Genomic DNA, 23,561 nt, shown 5'->3' with positions numbered 1-23,561 from the left:
GACTCCATTTCCATTCCTAAAACTGAAAGACCAATATATGAACTTTAGGAGATATTCCATTATAGTTAGAAAGTTCACTTCCAAGCAAGAAAGACAACTAACTGGGCACATAACTGGGACAACAGGGAGTCCTAGATATAAACTTGATCTGACTAGAGATTGTAGTTCACTTCAGCCAATAAAATGAATATTTGAACTGGTCAAAGAACTGAAAAAACACTGAATACTCAGTCTTAAGTAGAATCTCTTTCTCAACCTCCTACCTACAGAGGATAAAGAAATATTGCAGAGGAGGGAAAGGAAAGACTGCTGGAGGCTAGTGATGGATAGATGTGCTATGAAATACTGCCCTCAGGGCATAGATACAGCTATTGCACACATGAACCCACATTAACTGTGGTTACCTGTACAAGACCTGTCTAAGATCAAACCAGCCAGTTCAGGTGGGGAGAGAATCCCCTGACCCCACTCCTCAAAGAGATTTTAAGTTGCTGCTCCAACCCTACATTGCAAATATCAAGGAATAAGATGAGGAGCATGATCCATAATGAAAAGAACCTGAAGAGTGAATTGTCTAATTATGTGCAGCTTTTTCAATAAATAATTGAATTATGACCAATTCATTTCACTGGATATGTGACTTTCAACCATTCTACCTCCTCTTTCAGATTTCTATATCTTTAAGTACATTTGTGGTTTTCCCAGAAGTTGTAGTCAAATTTCAATGTTCATTTGAAAGACATTTGTAACTAGAAGCAACATGGGCACCCACCGGTTTATCAATGGGAAACAGACAATGTACTTGTCCAACTATGCAGAATTAACTATATCAACAATCACTTGATCCTATTAATTAATTTTAAATAAAACTGAAACCAATATGTGCACCTATGACCTCAGCACTATAGAGCAGTCATGAAGATTTCTGGGGCCTTCAGGCTGCCAGACCAGCCAGCTCCAGATTTAGATCCCATCATAAGGGAATAAGACAGAACTTGATAAAACAGGACAGTCAAATTCAATGTCTGACCTTTACCTGTAGAGACACAGATTCATGCACCAGCAGTCACATATGCACATTTGCCAGAAAAACATATAATATACAGCTGAAGAACTGAAGGAAGAAAGAAAGGGAGCAGCAGAGGGAGAGAGTGAGGGAGAAGCAGAGGGAGAGAGAGAGGGAGGGAGGGAGGGAGGGAGGGAGGGAGGGAGGGAGGGAGGGACGGGAGGAAGGAAGGAGGGAAGGAGGGAAGGAAGGAAGGGAGGAAGGAAGGAAGGAAGGAAGGAAGGAAACTATACCCAAAGACTTCATACAACTGATTAATTTTTTAAAATGCGCCTTTGAAGACTTTTTGTTTTCTGGAGATCATTTATGGGTAAATGCCAATCAGGAACACAACTACTTTCATAGATCAGTGTATGACACAGGAGCCTCAAGATGATGAGAGTGGAAAGCAAGGGCAGGACGGGTTTCCTGTTTCAGACTCTGAGAATTTGAGGCTTGGGGTCTGGCCATGAAGAGCCCACTGAAGACATTTTAAAAAATATTTGATATGTGGAATGAACTTCATCCACATATTTCCATCTCTTAGTCACTGATTCATATTTATCTCTGAGTACTCCCATAGAAATGTGCTACCTTGAGTACCGAGGGACTTGACATAAGATAAATAGATACAGTATTTATAGATTTTGCAGAGCAAGAGACAAAGACCTGAGACATATGGGTGGACATACTACTCCACATATATGAGCATACTTCTTTTCCATTGAACATTCTAAGTTCCACTTGTCTTTGGGGAGTTTTCACCAGCTATTCCTTCTGTGTAAATCATTTTCCAGAAATAGTCCCATGTTGAATGCTCCCTCAGGTCTATGTTCAGACATAACTACCTTTGTGAAGGCTTTCGTTACCAATGTCAGTAAAGGAAGATCTTACATGTCACTTATTACAAAGTCAGCTTGGTGGCAAAGTCAACCAATGAGTCAGCAAGTAGACTAGACATGAAGGACAGATTTAAGATGATACCAAGACGATGCTCACAGTAGCAACTAAAACATGGCTTCCATTCTCCCTTTCTGTATAAAAATCAGAGAGCTAATCTGATTGTTCTAAGTTCTACACAGAACGGTTGAACTGTTTTACAGTCATTATACATACACTAAAAGTCTTGTGACCTTGGCGCTATAGATGTCTGCCTGCTCTGGGTAATTTGTGACTGTACTTTCTCCTGTCCAGCCTAGGTCATCACAGGGTTACATGTCAATATGCTGAGGAAGAAACCAATGAACTTATTCCTCTCCTGGAACTAATTTATATGGATGTGACTAATTATTTGGTACATAAAACTGATTACCTAAAAATATCTGATTCATCGACATTTTCTTGTTTTCTTCAAATTATTCACATTCTTTCTCATGAGTTATCACATAAGATATTGGCGCCTTCTGTAAGCCTTGAACTCCCAAGGGCTCTCTGTTCCTGTTCAAAGTTCACAGGACAGACTCATCAATTAAGGAGTCATGTGGATGACTTCTCAAAAGCTCTACATGAGCTTACATTCTCTTACCTCTCCCGCTTACAATGCCTCCTTAGTACTGAATACATTTGCTAGGAAGCAAAAGGAATGAAGGACGGAAAGAAAGGAAGAGGAAAAGAGAAAAAGAAGGAAGGGACAGTAGGATGAAAGTCGGAAGGGAGAGAATGACAAAATGAAACATGGGCAGGAAGAAGAAGAGTCTATCTGTAGAAAAGGACCATCAGTGTCAGCTGAGGTCCTCTTGTGCAACAACCCAGCCATGTGTGTGATAATGACCTGAGCCATTAGTCACAGATCACAAGACCCTTCTGCAGGTGGATAGCTTTTCCTTGTCCCAGGTACCACCCAAGACAGGTGTGACTGGTGATTCCTGCCACCTTCTTGCAGGTATTCTGACTCTATGAATGCCTCTCGAGCAAAGACAGCATGTCACTGATTCCTGAAATTGAACCTGGTTCTGTTTACCTGGTCAGCACTAAGTAAACACAAATAACCCACAGCAGTTTCTCACCCCATGCGGCTAGGATGAGAGACTAGAACATCACTTTCTAAAAGGTTCTTTCTTGAGGCCTTTGAAAACAATCTTACTGGACACTTCTTGGAGCTAGGTGAGCTGGGAACCAAGTATTTGCATATGATACATTTCTCTGAAGTTGTCTTTAATAGGCTGCACTGTTTTTCCTTTCCAGCTTTGTTGATTGCCATGTCTAGCATGCTACAGACTTGTTAGAGCTAGAACACAAATGTGCACAAGTCCCTATGCTCACTGCAAAGAAGGAACTAAAGAATCCATTGGATCCACAGCTTTTTGTTTACTGAAGTACAAACACTGGCATTAAGTCACAAAGATACTATCCGTGAGAGGTGCATACCCTGAAAATGGTTAAATGGTTCACAGAAATTCAGTAAGAAGAAAGCCATGGAGAGAACACAGGCAGCTTTCAAAATCTGTGTTCCTGGGTCAGAATCAGATCTCAGCTATACCACCACGTGTAACATAGCTAGTGCAATGAGCGAGAGTAAGCTTTAAGAATATGTGCTTTAGAAGCTTATTCGGGCACACCTACTATTTCGAGATCCACACAGGGCCACAAGGTCTTTAGGAATGAAGCTTCGAGCTCAGTCTGGCCACTATAAACTGGGGCCACTTGTATCACTGCTTTTTCCATGAGGAATTTAAGGGGTGTGACTGCATCCTTTCCAACCCTGCATTCCACATGTGACAAAACCGATCCAGCTGTTTGTCTGAAAGAAATTCCTTGCTGTCCTTAAAAATTAAAAAGCAAGTGGATATCCGTTCTCCAGGGGCAAGTTTCCAGCTGGAGCCTGGTAGAGGCAGTTGCGAAATGGCGTGCTCCAAAGGGCATCTGCTTTCTCAAATTCTTACCTCGCCATAGGGGGGTTAGCCCCATCTTGCTTTTTGAAATGGCAGATTCGGGATGCAAGGTGTTGGCTTGGCCCAAAGCTCTTGAGAAGTGTTCATCCACTACTGACCCAATGTCTCCCTGGAAATAAGTGAAAAGGACACAGCGAGAGTTAAGGTACTCCATCTCGGCAGGCTGGTCTTTCTCCTCCTCCTCATCCTCATCCTCCTCCTCCTCCTCCTCCTCTTGTTTGCTGGGAAGGGTGACTTCCAGAGAGTCCTGCATCTTGCTGTATACCGCTAACTTCTTCTGGGATAAAGTAAACAAAACATAGTGTCAAAGACAGTTTGTGGCAAAGCATTAACTAGTTAACTTTTTCACTTTAAAAAAACAGAATCTAAATATTAACATATGTTTGCAAACTGATTCTCCTTCATCTGTTTCATCCCATCTTTTCTTCACCCAAACCAGTTGCCTCCCTCCCACACTAAGAAAAAAAAAAGTCTGTTATGCCAAATTTGGCAAAGAGAGAGAGAGAGCTATTATCAAATTGTATAATTTCAGAGTACCAGAGTTTTTGTTTGTTTGCTTGCTTGTTTGTTTTGTAAACCCAGCTATACTGAATAAATAACTTTTTAAAAATGCGACAGATACCCTTTGGGTTTTTTAACGCTCAATGTTTCTGTCCTTTGTAAGACTTAGCATACAGTAACATTCTACTTTAGGACAGTGGAGGAGACTCGAGAGCTAACTGTCCAGAGAAGGGTGGAGAGGAAAAAAACGTTTTTTGCAAATGAAATAAACTAAAATAAAAACAGGAATGCGCCATCTTATAAAAGGATTTGGCAGATGTGCTGAACTCACTTCTCAAACATCAAACTGAAATGACAGAGTAAGTCTGTGGGAAGATCCATTTTTCACGGACCATGTTTTTCTTATGTTCCACTCACTATTATCATAGAGGCGGAGAAAGAGTTTATTGTGGCTTACTGAAAATACAGCAAAATACTAGCAAGGATTAACTCTTTGGATAAAAGTGAGCAGAGTTGGACATCCTAAAGTATTTCAACATATGGTCATACCTACAGTGATCATTAATAATATGTTATCCAAGATGCTGTCCTGAAACCTCACATGTATGTCCTGAGTTGATTTTTATATCTATAGCTTGGTTATTATTGCTGTATGTTTCTAGAAGACAAAGAAACTAAGGTATAGTGAAGTTAAGTAAGCTGCCAATAGTCACAAAGTGTATGACTGGTGAAGGCAGAATGCAAAGAAAGAAAACACATGTAAACATATATTGTACAACCATGTTGGGAGACAAGGTAGCAATCTCCAAATAACCATGATCAACATTATTTTACGAAAGGGAAATTTGGCAGCTAATTGCTATTTTTGTTACATCAGTTTTTTAATTTTTTCAAACATTTTCACCGCTTAAAGATTCCCAACAACTTCACTATGAGGGATACATAAGAATTCATTCACTGTGACCACAGAAACATTCCCTATGAATAACATAACACCAAAATTAAATGTTTTAATTCAATATTGCATCATATCATTTTTACGCATACTGTTAAAATAAGTCTGAAGAGCAACACCAGATAATGGCAAAATCCTCGGTAGTTTTACATGTGTTCGCACTGTATAACTCGCGTTTAATGATTCTTATGTAACAACTAGTTTAGAAACCGATATCCACAAATCATAAATGTATCTTTAATTAATCCATCATTTATGGGCACATGATATGTGACCGATGAATATATGGGAGATGGTATTTAAAAAATATATTTGCTGGTAGTTGTATTTAAACTACAGATTTTCATTTTATGGTTTTGCACAGCTTTGTAAATTCTGCCTAATTCAGGGGGACTTTATTTCTACTACTATTTAAAATCTCATACTTATCCATATGTAAAGAGTAAGGCATCTCATATAAAAATAACTATCATTTGTCTAATCTGTAAAATTCTTTCCTGTGTTGATGCATCCACTAATGCTCTGCACTCTTATATTTCATATATAGACAACATATCTTTACTTATATCTCTACATGAGAAAATATTCCATGTTGACATTGTGGATAACTGTAGTTTAGTCAAGAATGAACCTATGATCTACTAACCACAGCACATAAAAAGGCTTATGATTCTACTGGTACCGTTCCTGTATTTTGCTCTAATGTTCATAAACTATCGTGAAACTGTTTGAATATTTACATTTCTGACATATATTTAGCCTTGAAATATCACTGGTTGAAGTAAGGATTTTAAAGAATCCAAATGGCTTTATAATTACCAAGGCTGCTAAGTTTAAATATGATTAAGGGACAGCAGGAAGGAGGCTGGAAGGAAACAGAAACATATCCCTTAAGCTACTTCATGTGGTTTATATGCTGACATCACACAATCTAACTTCTCAGTCTTTAGCACCAACACTAGTGCTTTCTGCCTTTTCTTTGAACATATTCCTCATATCACTTTGGGTACATTCTATATGCCCTTGGCTTTTGACTACCCTAGGATTGCATGGTTTTGTTGGGAAAAATATAAATAAATCTAAAAGTTGAGATTAAATCTCAAAGTGTCAGAACACAGATGTGCAGAAACAAGATAAAAATGTCACCTAGTTCATACATTTTTCAAAATGCAATGACTTTCTATAATATATCCAAATACTAGATTAGTATCTGTATTCTTCTTACAAGATTGTGAAGAATTGGGTTTTTTTTTTAATGAAAAACAAAACAAACAAAAAAGTCACTGAGAGCTCTTAAGTACTGTGCGTGCGTTGGGACTGTAGAGATGGCTCGGCGAGGAAAGCACTTGCCAGGGATAATGGATGAGTTGGGTTCCCAGTACCCATGTAAATGCTGGATAGGCCTAGGAACCAGCCTATGGTCCAAGCACTAGGGAAGCAGTAACAGAAGCTCCCAGCCAAATACCAAATACATGAGCTCTGGGTTCCAGCAATGCACCTATTCACTATTTATGGTAGGAAACAATGTAGCAAGAAAGTCAAACTCAACCTCTTGGCCTCCACACACACCCATGCACACAACAAAGCATCCTCTTATACATTATGTACATTAACAATCATGTGAACCCACAATATATCCACAGTTGTATAACACACACACACACACACACACACACACACACACACACACACACCAACACATACACTAACACACAAACACACATTACAAGCTGTTTTGGGTAATACACACTGCCCAATAGAAGCCATTTTCTCCACGAAATAAGTTACCAGTTTGGTGAAACAAGCAGGGGTTAATAGTTGGAGTTAAGGCCAGCAAACAAACAGGAAAGGTAGAAGAGTGAAGGAAAGTTGGCTTAGGCAATCCAAACCCTAGTGATCACCTCAGAGTTTGCCATCAGGCTCAGCAGAAACAAATGTCAACAGGAATGTAAAGGGGAAAGGATTTTGTCTGACAGGAGAAAGACTTCCAGATCAGGAGCCAAATACCAATAACTTCCCAAGGCTTAAGCCGCAAATACCAAGTGCTTATTGTGCATGTGTGGAAAGTTTCGTCCTAAGGAAACAAGACTATTTTAATGAATCACTGAAATCACTGAATATTTAGAAAAAGGATCTGAAAAATGTAGAAGTTCTACTGACTACCTCCTTTAAATGAAGTGACTGTTTTGTGTTAAACAGAGAGAGCGAGAGAGAGACAGAGAGAGAGAGAGAGAGAGAGAGAAGGTTAGAATGACTAGTCTATTTCAAAAGCATTAAGTCCATAAAACAAACCCCTTGATCTTTCATCATGCTTTTAGAATTTACTTATAGAACAGATATTTTAAAATATCTCAGAAATCCCTGTGCTTATCAAGAAATATGTAGTTCAATTGGCTTAAAGTAAATATGGCACAGAACATCTTTCATTTGATTACATTTTGAAATATTTATTCATTTGTGTGTGTCTAAGTATGTATGCCTGTGTTTGTGTGTGTTTCTACGTGTGTCTGTGTCTGTGCTTTTGTGTGTGTGTGTGTGTGTGTGTGTGTGTGTGTGTGTGTGTATTTTCAGGAATGTGTGACATAGCTTATACATAGAGGTCCACTGACCTCCCGAAGGAACCAGTGGAAGGACAAGGATGGAACTTAGGTCATGAGGCTTGAAGGTAAGTACCATCTCAAGAGAACAATAGCTTTTGTTTCACTTAATTTTCTCTTATACGCAAATACTTCCTGGAATGGTTTCACTCAATTTGCATACACAAAAACTTCTTTCCTTAGCTGATCAGTTGACTACTAACAGTTATGGGTTAGAACCTGTTTCTGTCTACAAAACGCTTGCTGAGAAAACATGCCAGCATGCTCGAGTTGCTAGAAGACGATTATTTTGACTGTAGAAACAAATAGAGGCCAACAACATGACATCTCATGTTGAAAAGAATAGTCTATAGTTATTTATAGCCTTCAGAACTTAGAAATAGAAATCTGCATGAGCTGCAGATGTAACTAAAGCCCTGGCCTAGCATGCATGAGGCTCTGGATTTGATCCTGAGTACCACAAAGGAAATCTTAGATATAGCTACTAAGGAGTACAATGACCTTAAAAGGTATATGTTCCTAGATGATAATTAACTTCTATGTCGAAGTGGACTGTTGCTGGCTAGATATATACAACACTTGTTTTCCAAACCCTAGTTTGGAAATGTGAACAGACTCAATTTCTAAGGAAGAGTCGGTCATACTTCAGGATGTTGTATTGTTATATTTGCTTATTTTCTTTTTCAATTATTTTCTTAATAGTAGACAAGAGCAATCTAAAAGATATCAATACTCAGCCTGATAGACTTGGAACACATAGCTTTCAAATAAATCTACACATTATAAAAAAAATCTAACCTATCCCCACCCCCACTCCTGCTGCCAAGAATGAAAATTTTCTAGCTTTTTTACAATGTTCAAAAAAAGTGCCACAGGCTGAGAAGCAGTTTCAAAATTCGCATTCCTGAAATGTTTTAAACTATGATCACATCATAAGGAAATGTGTTATTTCTCAGAGCAAACTACTCTGAATGAAACAAGTTTCCCTTGTATAAAAGTTCGTGGTATATTGGTATAGTCTCTTAGCTACACTTAAGGTACAACCTCTATTACAATTATGGATCATTCATTCATTCATTCATTCACACCTTGTGTCAGTGACTTGGCCAATATTTAGATATACAGCATGAAAGGTTCAGCCAGGGCCAGAGCTGAATCTGTTCACTTGGAAATGCCTTGCTATGGAAGCAATACACACTATCCCTGGGGATTAATGCCTGTCATAAAAATATAGTGTTTTTCTGAGTGTCTAGTATTCCAAAATTTGCAAGTAAGACAAGCAGGGCTAACTCAGAATGGTTTTCAACTTTCTACGGAGGATCATGTGGAAAAACAATGCTTGGAACCAAAATGACAAGGATGACTTGACCAAAACTAACTCTATGAGTCTCACCAGAGAGTAACTGAACCCTTGGCTTCCACTTCTGAAGCTAGGGAATGTCGACTTGATTATCCTGTAGGTCTCATTATCAGCAAATATACGAATAATTGCGAAGTGTAATCTCTGTATCAGCAGCATGCTCTATCTTCAGACGTTCATGTTTGATTTGCTTTCCTGTATTGGCAACCTCTTCTGGTTTTACAGGATATTAGCCAAAAAACCAAGTCTACAGAGCACAGAAGCCTGACTTACTTCCAGCTGTGGCTCATCTAGCTCAGCTCCTAGGAATTAGCTATTGTGCTTCCTTTATCTAGTTCCACATTAAACAAGAAAAGATGAATACATCTTTGCAGACGTCCCCCAACCCTCAAGGAATGATGAAAAAGAAAAGACACCTGTTGAGTTCAGGTCACCTTCTCTTCTGTTCATCTTTGGAGACCGAGTTAAAAAAAAATTAGTTAAGTGTCCCCAGTTCAGACTACACTTATAAATTACTGGCATGAATCTGGACTCCACTGAACTATCTACAAATATGGCATTTATGAGTTGTTCAAACACCAGCTGTGTAGGTCTAGTTCTTCAAGGCACTTTCTGGGTCGGCCTAAAAGAGTCGTCAAAGCATAAAACCAGCTGCTTAAAGAGGTGCATTTTGAAAAGCTCAGAGAGGCAGAACTTTGCCCGAATGACTGCCTTCACAGTCTGTCAGAGCTGAATCTCATCTACTACAGAGTGCTAGATTTTCAAATGAAAATATTTGGAGCCTCCTTCTGGAGACCATTCTTTTTTCCCCTTAAATCTATTGCTGGTTGTATACATTCTGAGATTTTAAAATGAAGAAATTCACTGAAAACAGGACCTGTGGGGAGGAGATCCAATTTCAGGAACATGTTTTAAATGACAGTCCTCTACCTGACAGTTTTACTTTGAGACCTGCCCTAGCATCATGTGCACAAGTGCCTTTGTCTCTCGGAAATTCTCTTTATGCAGATGGTCCGATGGGGCTTGTTCAGTGTCTCATCTGCGGTAGTGGGAAGACTTGGTAAAGCAAAACAGCAGGGCTACTGCTCCAAAACCACTTCCCTTAATGTGCACCCTCCCTGCTTCTTCTCAAGCTGTAGGGAGGGTCTACAAATACTAGGGAAAATGGACAATTTTTGCACATCACTCAAATCCATTTTCTTAAGTTTCTGGTGGTACTACCTCCTGCTAGCCTGATTTCTTGGTGAATACATTCTCTGTGAAACTCTGAAGATTTCAATCCCACCCTCTCTGGCATCATTGTGATCTCCAAGGTACACCACTGCTCTGTCAATAGTTTGCTTACTTTAAAGCTTAACTATTTCTGTCCTGGACTTCTTTTTGCTGAGAAGTCACTAGACACATGAGAGTGTGGACAACATAAGCTTTCAAGTCTTTGCCGTCAAGTTAATTTGTATAAGTCTTTGCTTACGGTTACAGGACAATTAAATCCTCTGCCTTATATAATTTGACTGTGCGACGAAACTACTTAGGTTAAAGATGAGGTCTTACCTCTGAATAAAAATAATCTTATGTTTGAATACTAAAAAAATCTAAGACAGATAAATGTGACTGTTAAGGCCACTGGTTGCATTTTATTTTAAATAAAAAATGTTCATTTACTAAGTAGATGGACAACTTCTTTAAGAATCCATGGAGAGCAAAAGTCCTTAGCATAATACAACTGCTTGCAAAGAGACATTGGAATTTTAAAACTTAAGGGGAAAAAAGTACACTATCCATGACTTGGAAAGACTACCAAGCTCCAAGGCCAAAGAATCTACTGCATATTAATCTTCCTTATCAAAAAGTCGATTGGGGTGCAAAGACAAAAAAATAAAAAAATAAATAACCTGTTGTGTAATGAGACGAAAAAGTTCTGGGAAAACAGTATGCCATGGTACAAAGATGCTACCCCAGGAAAGGAGATCTTCTGGTCCCTATTTTGTTACCCATCAGGATAGAAATTTTAGCTAGGAATTTCAACCCCTCCCTTGGATCTGGATTTTCCCATTTATAATATGTTCCCCGTCCCCTAGGATTTTCCCATGTCAGAAACAGCATCTCAGAGTCATTTTAAACCTTAATCTAGGTAACAGAGAATACACAGTGAGTTTGAAAACTCTTCACAAGCATCGCTGGAATTTTGCCTATCAAAGGAAAACTTCCTTTTTTCTCCCTTAAAGAAGACAGAGTAAACATGTTCTAACTTACAGGAAGCTAGCAGTGGCCATTAAAATCTATAGAGCCGTGGAAATTCAGCTACTGTTCTCCCTTTGTCGTCTCTTCTAAACCCATGTAAGTCTGAAAGCTTGACTTTAAGTGACCTCCTGGTTTTAACATTCTTAATATGGGAGAGGATTTAGACAACAGACCGTCTGCTTTTCAGATGAGAAGTCCACTGGGTATGAAGGGAATCTTATGATTTCATATTGCTGCCCTCAATTTTTCCTGACACGTCGTATTTCGAAACTTTGTGCTGTTTCCTACTGTCACTAGTAGAATACAAGCACATTCCTTTCTGTTCACGTTCTGCAGTGCCATCAGCCTCACAGCATGTACTGAGACTGAGTCAAGGCTTCTCCCAGGGAGATAGGGAGGAGGGCTGTCCAGAGGCTACGGGGAGACGGTGAGGCTGAGGACTAAGCTGCTCAGAATCTCTCACTAAGGTCTGCCTCTGAAAAGTTCCCCGGAAGATTTAAGCCCAGCACATACTTTCTAGGAATTAACTCCAAGGATTCTAAATGCACTCTCCAGACATTGACTGGCAGATCGGTTTGATTGGTTTAACGGGAGTAGTATGCTCTAGTGTGGCATTTATATGGAACTTACTGGGGATTTTAACCACTCATCTACTACCTGCCTATGCGTACAATATGCTCAATAAAACAAAAACCAAAAACAGAAAAACCCCTATGCTTCAAACTTCCAGATTTAGCAGAAAAGCAGATAGAACATATGGCTGGAAATTTCTTTTCATTTCTCAAAAAAAAAAAAAAAAAAACAAATTTCAGAGAAGAAATAATGCACCCCATGCTTAAGATCAATAGCTATTTGATAAACTAACATGTAAGAACTTCAGAGCTAGGAGTGTGTGTAGGTTACTGGTACTCAGCGCCTAGCACCCACCAGAACCTTCATTCCACCCCCTTGCCTTCCAGAAAAAGTAAAAATAAACATAGAAGAACTTAAGATCCCCACTTTTGAGGAGAAAGAAACATCTAAGGGATACATTGTTACAATCAAATGCAGACATCTCAGCCCAAAACGGCAGGTCCTGCCACCATTACTGTGTGAATGACCATAATATTTTCTGACTGACTGCCTTTTTTTTGTTTCAATTTTTCCTTTTCTCCTCCTCAGCCGGTGGAGTTGTTTTCATTGTTGTGGTTGTTATTGTTGAGTGCAGTAAGAGACGGAGCCATCACTTTTGTCTCCCAAGCACCTCCCATGCACAAAGAAAACAACCTTCATGAATAATAAGGATAAAACCTTACGGAATGCAAAAAACAACAGAAATATGTATTCTCAGATGACTGTGTTAGGGCCAAGTCAATATTAGGCCCGCTTCACCCACGCACTGCATAGTCTAAAAATGTTGTCAGGCTGATAAGAATTTCCTGACTTACTCTTCTTTCCAATAGGAAATATAGGTCATCAAAATAAGCTCTGACAGTAAAAGAACAGTAATGACGCTGTCAAGTCCCTTTAGTCCAGTAACAGTCGAACTTTGTCTGTACTAGAGAAAAATTTAAATATCAAATAAACCAATTTAATGAGAGAAGTGTGCAAGTTTCCATGTACACCTCTCAACTAAGTCCTTACAGTAGACTCAGGCAAATACTGATGTAAAGAATGTCTATAGAAGCTCAGAGTACAGCAGAAGACGACCGTTTGTGTAACCTGACAACACAGACAGTTTAGGCTCTTCTTGTATTGTATTTTTATTTCCTTTGTCAGCTTGCTGATAGTTATAGCAAAAGAGTGGAACTTGGGGTTCAGACTTAGGTCTATTGTGAAATGAGATAAAGCACACAGAGACAGTTTCCATTGAAAACTAGCTTTAGTGATTAATGATTTTTAATTTGTCTAATCCAGCCTTTGACTTCTCTTGCTGAAGGAGAATTACAATGCCGACCTCTAATACAGACTCATAATTTCAATGGAATCAATTTTATAATTCCATAAGAGACAACCACATTCACGTCTACTATTCCCTACTCTTTCAGGAGAGAAAATTACCTCTGGGTGTGTAGAAACAGCTAAGTCTCTTGCTCATCCACGTTCCAACTGATAATTCTAGGCCTTCACAGCAAGAGAGATGGAGCAATGCCCAAGGTCTCTCTGCCTGGGCTGAACCTGGACACTACTGCTTTGTATGCGATCACGAAAACGTGATCAGTCAAAATGTTCTTTTGCCATACTTGACCACAAAACACAAAAAATGCTTCCCCATCTCTCCCATCAAAGGTAATTTTGTTTTAAGGTGGTAATGCTTTCTCACTTTAAAGGAAATAATAGATATTATCAAGGAAGTGGGCTCTTCTGTCTTGTATCTCACTGGTCTTCATTAAGATGGGACTGTTTAATGGTGCATCCTGCACTTGTACCCCTTCAGAGTTAGTTGAATCTGACACCCACTAAATCTCAAACAGAGTAATGGTCTCTTTCCCAAAGAGTAGCCCTATTCTTCGAGAAAAGGGACAGGGGCAAAGGAAAAATAGAAATTGAAAGGTCAGATTGCTCCAAGGGTCAAACCCTGAAGGCCAGAATAAAACATACAGTTCCTAAGAAATGAAAAAAGTCAAACAATCCTGTAAATCATTATTTTCTAGCTATATCTAGCCTTATTTTTAAGTTTCAATGAAATTAGCCTGCTCTAATCCCTGAGCCAGTATAGGCCCTTGCCACAGGCACATGTTTGATTGTTTTTAACAGAGTTCTAGTTAAATTTTGGTGCACTTGCTATGTGGTCACAGAGTAATCTCAAGAATTCCTAGTGGCAAGTTTTTCCAGCGTCTACTCTCTCATCATCTCCTAGTTGCCAAGTCCTTTTTACCAACATTTTCGATCTCTTGGCAGGGTGGGGCCCAGGCATGCAGATACTCCTGGCTACCTTTGGGCTAAGAAACACAAGTCCACTGATGAACACCGACAGGCTCTGTGCTTTGTTAGGAATAGAAAGTGAATGAAGAGGCTTTGAGAATCCCTATCTAAATCACAGCCGCAGGAAGAAAGGCAATGGATAAATTCTAGAAACACCGAATGTGTCTTATATCCGACCAGTGTCCCACCCTGAAAGTCCCACAACAGTCAGTCACTCCAGGAGCTCCCGTTCAGGTAACCTCTGCTACCTTAGTTGCACACTTCCGCCACTTACTCCAGAAAACGCTAGAATACTCTAGTTGCCCAAGAAAACAAAGTATTTAAGTTAAAAGTTTACTCACACAGTCCTAAGATAGATGCCTTTTGTGAGCTTCAGGGAACTGAGTCCTAAGGACCAGCGAAGCTGGGAGCAACAGCCTCTGAGTCCAGGTGACACAGCTCAATTAAGCCCCCGGCCAGGTAAAGCCATTCCAGAGATCCCAGCCCTGCCATACTCAGTTCTGCCCTTCCGGGAGTGTCTTTTTCTTCCTATAGTTCCCAGCAAGTCCTAGAGCATCCTCCACGCCTCTGAACCGGCCGGAGCACGGTGTGAGCCTGACACCGATACCCGGTGCCCCTCGCCCCCGCCCCCGGAAGGCTGCCCGGCCGGTGACTCACCTGCTGGCCAGGTTGGGGCGCCGGATGATAGCAGGCTGTAGGGCAGGTTGCAGCTGCCACAGGGTTGGGCAGATACTGGGGCGCTCCATACGGCTGGGGGTGATACATCACCTCCGCACAACTCATGGCAGCGGGGCCAGCGGCGGCCCCGGAGTCGCCGCCGCTGCTCTACGCGCTGGCGCGAGGGGAGCCACCGCCACCGCCGCCGCCGCAGCTGCCGTCCGCGTCGCTGAACCAGCTGCTACTGCGGCTAAGGCGGATCCTCGGCGGCCTCGGGCTGTGCGCCGGGAGCGAGCTCGGGAGGGGTTGGCAATCAGCGGCGGCCCATGCGCGGGCACCTTCATTTTCAACCCCTCCGAGTGCCCCCTCTGCTCGCGCTTATATAGCGACGGGACGACGCTGTAGCCCGCCCCGCGGCAGGAGCATGACAGCGCTGTGCTCAGGCTCAGGCGGTGGCATCAGAGACAGGAGCGTACTCCCCAGCGCTAGCTGCCGCTGCAGCAGGATCCCCGCTAGAGTCACCCCGGGAGCCAAGCGATGCTTTGCATACACACAATGCACGCCCGGGACTTGTCCTATCACTAGCGCGGGCGGCTGGGCGAGGACCAGGAGGCGGGGGCAGTATAGCCGGAATGTGGGGAGGCGGGGAGCTCGCCTCCCCAGCTCTCAGGAGCAGTTTATCAGAAAAGTTCCACCAACTCAGGTCCACAGCGGGCGGGTCGCCCAGCAGGGGGACCCTGGGGAGGCAACTGCGGATTGGAGCAAAGTTTGCAGCCCTCTCCGCCTCCGGGCGAGAGATGCTGGTGGGAGGAGATTGGTATGCGAGAGACTCCGCACCCTCAAAAGTTTGCTGGTCCCCACCCAGTCTCGTTCACCTGGCGGCCTGGACACAGTTGCCCAAGTTCCGGCAGTTTTTTTTTTTTTTTTTTTTTCAGGAAGCATAAACTCTGATGATGCTAGAATCAGATCAAAGGAAGGCCAAGTGTAAAGAGTTATAAAACAGGCCAGAGATAAAATATTGGATTAGTCCCTTCATTAAAAATAAACCAAAGTGAAAGTTAACAGTGCCTTGAGTGGCCACCGGCTAACAATACTTGTTCCCTTGCAACATCTTCATTTAAAAGGCACATCTTGGTGGCTTGTCATCCTGGCAGGATGTAAGTGTACCTTGTCCGGCCTCTACAAGCTAGCTTGAATGTAGCAAGAGAAAATAATTGACTACCTACTTTGCTGCCATTTAAATGTGTTGTTTATAGTAAGTAGCTTAAAACTTACTACAAGATGAAATAAAAACTTACCTCTGTGGCAAACAGAAACTTTTGAGTAAAGACCAAGGCCTAGTTCTTTTCAAAGGAAGTGTCTCTTTGTTTTTCAAAGGTATTAATGTTGCATAGAGTAAATCTCTCTCTCTCTCTCTCTCTCTCTCTCTCTCTCTCACACACACACACACACACACACACACACACACACACACACACACACACATACACACACACACCAAACCTTCCCACCATGACCAACTCTGTTTTGGGCGAACAATTCTTTAAAGAAGTGACATATGCAAGTATACGTGTGTGCATGGCTGTAGCTCCTTACACTCATACAAACTATGATTGTGTTGGGTAATTTTGTTAGGCCATAATAGAATTTCTTGACGCATTCATTATTTTATCAACAGAATCTTTTTTTTTTTTTTTGGTTCTTTTTTTTCAGAGCTGGGGACCGAACCCAGGGCCTTGCGCTTCCTAGGCAAGCGCTCTACCACTGAGCTAAATCCCCAACCCCAACAGAATCTTAAAATATGGTTATTAAGCATTTATGTAGTTCAGATTTTTAAACTGTACTCTTTCTAGTGGGTATGTCTATTTGGGACAAAGGAGTTATAATCATGTAATGTGAGTTCTTCTATATCTCCTTGATAGGAGACATACCCTGGTTAGACCGTTTTCCAGTGATCTACACACATCAGTTACAGCTTCAGTCCAGGCAGTTCTGTGTGGTATGGAGACATAACTGTATCTATCTACCCACATTTCAATCTCAGCTTCCTCTTTTGGTGTCTGTCACAGATAATGAAACTCCACCTCCCAGTTGAACTGGGAATACCTGGGAAGTTGCCAAGCTTCCCTCTTCTCACAGTGCCTGCGTCAGGTCTTAAGCTTCATTATACCCTAAAATTACACTTCTTCTAATGCTTCTGTTTACACCTAGTTCTGTAAACCCTAGTTTGTCCAGCTATCTCAGTCAGACTCTTGAATAAGAGTTATTTCTACTTCCCCAGCCCTGTAGTAACACATCTGATCCATTCTTCAGGACATTCCAATAATGATCCAGCCACAGTAAGTGCCATAGAGCTCCGATGCTTTGTCAGACATTTTTAAAGTAGTTTTTCACATGCCATAGTCCCAATTGTAGCAGGCGATACCTTCTCCTGCATTCATACAGCATGTGGATCAAGTGTGGTTTTATGTAGTGGTCTTCGTGTGTTACAAACAGAGGTTTCCTTGACAAGGGATGAAGACTATACTTATCTAAGTGTATAAGGACAAACTTTTATACATCGGTGTTAGGGATTGTGCTGGTTTAGTGAAGTATAAGTTGTGGAGTCTTCTCTAATAGCAATAGATAAAAAACACTCCCACAGTTACGGTGGCTGGGAAATATGTCAGAAGAGGGAGCAGAAAGATTGTAAGAGTGTAATGATTAGAAATCAGAAAGTTTGCACCCATAAGCTCTCGCTAGCATGGTTGCATAAATAGGAGCTGAACAAGGGTGACAGGAATGGATAAACCAAAGTGGATGGGGAAAAATCCTTGAGGCTTCAACCTTACACAAAGAATCATTGGCAAATGAGAAAGGTGTGTGTGTGTGTGTGTGTGTGTGTGTGTGTGTGTAGCATAAATTTCATGTGTGTGTGTGCAGCATATATTTCATGTGTGTGTAGCATATATTTCATGTGTGTGTGTGTGTGTGTGTGTGTGTGTGTGTATGTGTTTGTGCGCGTGCATGAAATAATTATTAGTGGAAGAAAGGGCCATGAATTTGAAAAAAGACTGGGAAGGCACATGGAAAGTGTTTGAGGAAAATTTTGTAATTATATCATAACCTCATAAAATAGTAAAAAGGAAATGAAGAAAGAGCTTGATATATCCTACTATCATTTCCTTGCAGAAATCAATAGAACCAAGCACCAACAATCCATGCCCATCTTCCTCACTTGATAACTCTTCCTAGTTTGTAAAGGATTTGTATCTTAAAATACTTCATGCTGACAACTTTTAGTCTCCCCATCACAACCATGCCAGTTTCAGTGCAGGAAGATGTGAGTTTTATCTCTGAATTCCAAATTGCTATGGTTGCCTTGATAAGTATCTATTGTGCAAGGTATTCAAAACAACCAAAACGAGTCTCTTAAAATAATTTATAAATCAGTGAAAGATTAGAGGGCACATGGAACCAGTGAAGACTATATTGTGGAACTTGGTGTCAAATTGCTCAAGTTTTCTGTTATATGCAAAATGAGAAATTCCTTGTATTGTGAGCGATCTTAAGACCAAAGTGACCAAATGACTGAAATAGAGGATGAAGCTAGCATTCAAGGACATCTTCCCTCCAAGGTCACACATCCTGTCCAACATTCTTAACAACTCCAACTTTTACTTCATTACTCTCGTGTACCTTAGTTGATGAATTTTTTTCCAAAATGATATGTTTAATATCTGTCTCTTCCACAGGATAATTGCAGAAATTGATTGACTCCTTTACCCTGTTGGTGTCTTTACTTTAATATATGAAACCAGCATATATTCCAAACTGCTATATTTTCCATGTCCTTTAGTGTGCATGGTGGTTTAAATAACAATGGCCCTCATATGGTTGTGCATTTGCATGTTTAGTCACCAGGAAGAAGAACTCTTTGAAAGGATTAGAAGGATTAAGACCTTGCTGTAGGAAATATGTCACCAGGATTGGGCGATGAGGCTTCAAAAGCGCACAAGACAAGCCTAGTCTACTCCTTGTTCTGTAGGTTAGGATGTGTCTCTCAGCTTCCGCTCCAGCACCATGTCTGCCTGCACGCTGCCATGCTCCCTACCATGATGATAATGGAATAAACCTCTGAAATTATAAGTAAGCTTCCAATTAAATGCTTTCTTTTATAGGATTTGCCTTGGTCATGGTGTCTCTTCACAGCAATAGAACACTGACTAAGACAGTACTATAAATACTCATAACAGGAAAGAATACTTTTTGGTACTATTAAATGGTCATGCATGGGCTGGATGTATTTGCCAAATATTCTTATAAGGAAATAATTTTTTGGTAATATTTTATTTCTATTCTGCAGTGATTACAAAGAAAATGAGTACAAAATTAAGTTCTGAATCAGCTCATCCTCTCTCTCTCTCTCTCTCTCTCTCTCTCTCTCTAATTCCCAATTCCTGTGTGTGTGTGTGTGTGTGTGTGTGTGTGTGTGTGTGTGTTATGTGTGTGTGTTCTGCTCAAGACAGCTTTTCAGACTGCCTTCTGTGTTCTGCTCTGCTCAAGACAGCTTTCTCTTGCAATTCTAAAAACTCTCCTGGTAGCTCATCTCTTGCAGATCAAAAGTTTTATTTACATATCTTTAGTCACTACTCTAGGCTCTCTTTTGATTATCCCATGAATTAGTATCCCATGTCCCCAACAACTTGATTCTTACAAAAAGACAGCAAACATAAGCACAGACAATAAGAAAGCAGGGTGGGCCCATCCTGTAATTACTATTCCTACCACACCTGGGCCTGGACCTAAATTCCCTCTGTCCCATTCCGACCTTGAACTCAGGAATCTTCAGGACTTTTTAAGCATAAAAAATGTCAAAAACAAACAAACAAACAACAACAACAACAAAAAACCCTTAGGTAGGTGGAAACCTGCCTGGTGATCACCACTCCCTAAATCTCTTTAATTCCCTCTTTAGTGTCTTTCTGACAAGCTGAATCACAATGCAGCTGCCTCTGTTCCCTTAGATGTATGAAACTCCTTATATTTTGTGTAGCTGAGAAATATATATATATATATATATATATATATATATATATATATATTTAAAACTCATGTTTTCAGAGTTCCTTCCAACAGCCTTAAGGGCTGCCCTAGAAGTCACAGCATTCTACCATTTTGCTGAGACATAGACACACCCTTGCCTCCCTAGATTTGTTCTATGTCTGATTATCACAAAGTCATTAACCTTGGCAGAAAGGACATTCTTTGAAGGAGGATTGTGGAAATACTTTCACGATGATACAAACAAGCCTCGTAACCACAACAACAATCTTCAACACTTGTGAAGTCTTATGCCCTGCTGGCTCTATTCTAGGGTCAGGAAACCATTTCATACTGTCCCTTACATGGACAAGCCAGACCTGGAAATTTTCTGCCCAGAAGTAGATTCTAGAAAAAGTATGGACCAAGAAAGAGAAAGGAAAATAGCAACTACAGCTGCAGCCTTCGTGTGCTTGTTAATAAATTTAGGGTGACTCCTGCTGAAGGATACTAAAAGTCAACAGTTTAAAAACAATTTGTTTCACAGATAGACAAGCAAAGGACCTGATGGAGGTCTCCTAGGAGACTGGAGACTGAACAGAGAGAGGAAAAGGCCTAGAACTCTGAGTATTTGGTTTGTTCAACTTCTTCCTATCATCCTACAATGAGGTATGAAAATAAACAAGTCTGTACAGCTTAGATTCCTATACACATTATGGGTAACTACACATATTCAGATATTTTCACTCATGCAAACACATGAAAAAAACGATAAATTCATTACAAAGAAGAGGTCTTCTGTTAGTTTTCTGTACAAACAGGGCTTAAGTTATTTGCAAGCCAATAACATTTAGTATTAGTGAATTATTCGGAAAAGAGAATGCAACCTGGTCACTGGGGCACTGACTTTCATCACTATTATACACAGGTGCCATAGTTAGATAAAGAACAATGGGCATAACTTAATCATATAGACTGCCAAGCTAATAATGTTCTGCATAGTTCACCTTTTTGTTTCATCACCACCTGTAGGCACTGTTACCTGCCCTTCACTTTGAGTCCCAATGTAAAATTACACTCCACCTATTTAAATCTTCCTACCTCTTCTATAATCCAGCCACTGAACTGCTCATAAGTGTTTCTAATTTTTTGGGGGGAACATACACTTTTAATCTTTATTAAATTTCTAGGAATGTTTCTAGTGGAACTCAGTGAGATAAATCCTCAAACAAATTTAAGGAGTGGTAAATTGTAGTGGATTTTCTCACTATCTCTTGGAATCCATTGGCATTGTAAGTAAAAGAGCATTTTGATAATCAGGACTGCCTTACTAAATAGCTCACATAGGCTTGTAACGTAATATCTTCCTGCCTAGGACTCCAGGCCTATCAATACCATGGCTGGCTAGAGGATGTAATTTAACATTACAAAGAGGGGTTAAGATTGTAACTTAGGTAGCATGTGAATGAATAGATTTTTTAAAAAAGAAGATGACCCTGGACATCTACACAGGACCAATACAAGAGCCTCAAAAGACGGAGATAAGAGTTAATGTCATATCCATTAAAAGTAAGAAAAAAAAAAAAAACACTGTACATACTGTCACTGACTTTGAAGATAGAATGGACTCAAGAACCAGATTATAAGAGTCCTGTGAATACTGAAAAGTCTAAGATATGGACACCAATGATCAGCAGAAGTTTTATACTTCTACCCTGAAATAGGAAATCATGCATTGTTGGAGTCACGGTATTTTATGTAAATGGCTATAGACGCAGTAGAAAGCCAGGATAATAGTTTCATGGAGCAGGAGATACTTGCAGTGATATATAGAGGAACTTTAATCAAGCAACATGGCTGCTCTAGCAAGGGATCACATTTAAAGACTTTATAGATGTATGTGATCTGGCTGGAATACAAACATGCCCTTAGTACATACCTTTAATCCCTAACAATGAACGTAAGGTTAGTTTGTAGAAGGAAGTAGCCATGTTTGAAAGTGATGTTGAGGGGCAGACAAAATGATGAATCAGAAAAAGATTTGACATATCAGGCATACCAGGAGAGGATATGCCCAACTCTCACAAGAGCAGCACACACACACACACACACACACACACACACACACACAGATACACACACAGGGAGGAGAGAGAGAGAGAGAGAGAGAGAGAGAGGAAGAAGAAGAAGAAGAGGAGGAGGAGGAAAGAGGAAGAGGAAGAAGAAGAAGAAGAAGAAGAAGAAGAAGAAGAAGAAGAAGAAGAAGAAGAAGAAGAAGAGGAGGAGGAGGAGGAGGAGGAGGAGGAGGAGGAGGGAAGAGGAAGAGGAAGAAGAAGGAGAAGGAGAAGAAGAAGAGGAGGAGGAGGAAGAGGAGGAGGAGGAGGAGGGAAGAGGAAGAGGAAGAGGAAGAAGAAGAAGGAGAAAAAGAAGAAGAAGAGGAGGAGGAGGAAGAGGAGGAAGAGGAGGAGGAGGAGGAGGAGGAGGAGGAGGAGGAGGAAGTTTTACAGGGACAGTTTTACAGAGACATGTTGCAAGGGAAGCCAGAAGGTTAAAAAGATTTCCAGAATTAGTTTGAGGTCAACCAGAGCAAATCTGCCAGCAGCCAAGAAAACCCAGCTTAAGTTAGTCAGTTTGGAAAGGATTTTGAGCCAGAATAGCTGAGTTGGTCTATCTGGCCAGAGTTCAGAAAGAACTGGAGTAGGGTGAGCGTATTCTGTAGTAAGCCACTAAGATGACAATTATATCTTGTGAATAAAATTGCATTTAAAACTGTCAAGGCTAGAAGCTTCCAGGCCTAGTCTTAGGAATGGATAGAACAAAGAAGGAAATACTCTCAGCTCAGCCCAAGCCATGTATTCAGGCAACTTGAGTATTGCTCTCATCTTATCCCTTTATCAGAGGAACTAAATGTTACTTTGGTGCCCAAAGTGATTGGAGAAGAAGAAAGCCTACCAGTGTTGCAGAAATCAGAGGACATCTCACAGAAACATCGCACAGAACAGAAGACATCTGACAGAAAACTGCAAAAAAAGAAATTCTCCTGGGATCACCTCCCGAGGAAGCCTCAATTATTTGAGTTCAGCTGGATGTCCAGAGGGACTCAGGAGAATCAGAAGTGTCAGAAGCATAAAACACAGAGCAAGGAAGGCTCCCCTGGGACAGCAAATCATAGTAATCTAACCCAACAGACAATTTTAATTATATAGACAGGCTTTTCCTGCATGAAAAAAATGGGAAAATCCATTTCAGACCCCTTAACAGAATGGGTAGGTGTTGAGGGGATAAAACATTACTTGGAAAAGTCCTTACAGTGCTTATTACAATAACTGTTACCACTAGAGTAAACCCCTCCCTACTTTCAATACTTTATATGCTTCTCAAAAAGGGT

At 40.6% G+C, this 23,561-nt stretch overlaps 1 protein-coding gene across 4 annotated transcripts in view; it reads right to left on the bottom strand.

Moving 5' to 3' along the window:
* Vgll3 (vestigial-like family member 3) overlaps window positions 1–15,831 on the bottom strand; it is a 47,018-nt gene extending 31,187 nt beyond the window's left edge. The window contains exons 1-2 of one of the 4 annotated variants that reach the window (XM_006247981.5): window positions 15,152–15,831; window positions 3,928–4,210 (exon numbers count right to left, since the gene is read on the bottom strand). In XM_006247981.5, the coding sequence (XP_006248043.1) occupies window positions 3,928–4,210; window positions 15,152–15,277 (409 nt within the window). In that variant the 5' untranslated portion in view covers window positions 15,278–15,831. Of the gene's footprint in view, window positions 1–3,927; window positions 4,214–14,835; window positions 15,072–15,151 lie in introns of those variants that run through there. The other 3 variants (XM_006247982.5, NM_001427793.1, NM_001427794.1) reach the window with 3 other exon arrangements.
* Between the last annotated feature and the right edge of the window lie 7,730 nt (window positions 15,832–23,561).

This window comes from Rattus norvegicus, chromosome 11 (genome assembly GCF_036323735.1).
Source record: "Rattus norvegicus strain BN/NHsdMcwi chromosome 11, GRCr8, whole genome shotgun sequence".
Classification (NCBI taxonomy): domain Eukaryota; kingdom Metazoa; phylum Chordata; class Mammalia; order Rodentia; family Muridae; genus Rattus; species Rattus norvegicus.
Note: the sequence above shows the minus strand (reverse complement) of the source record. Positions and strands in the feature narration are given on the sequence as shown.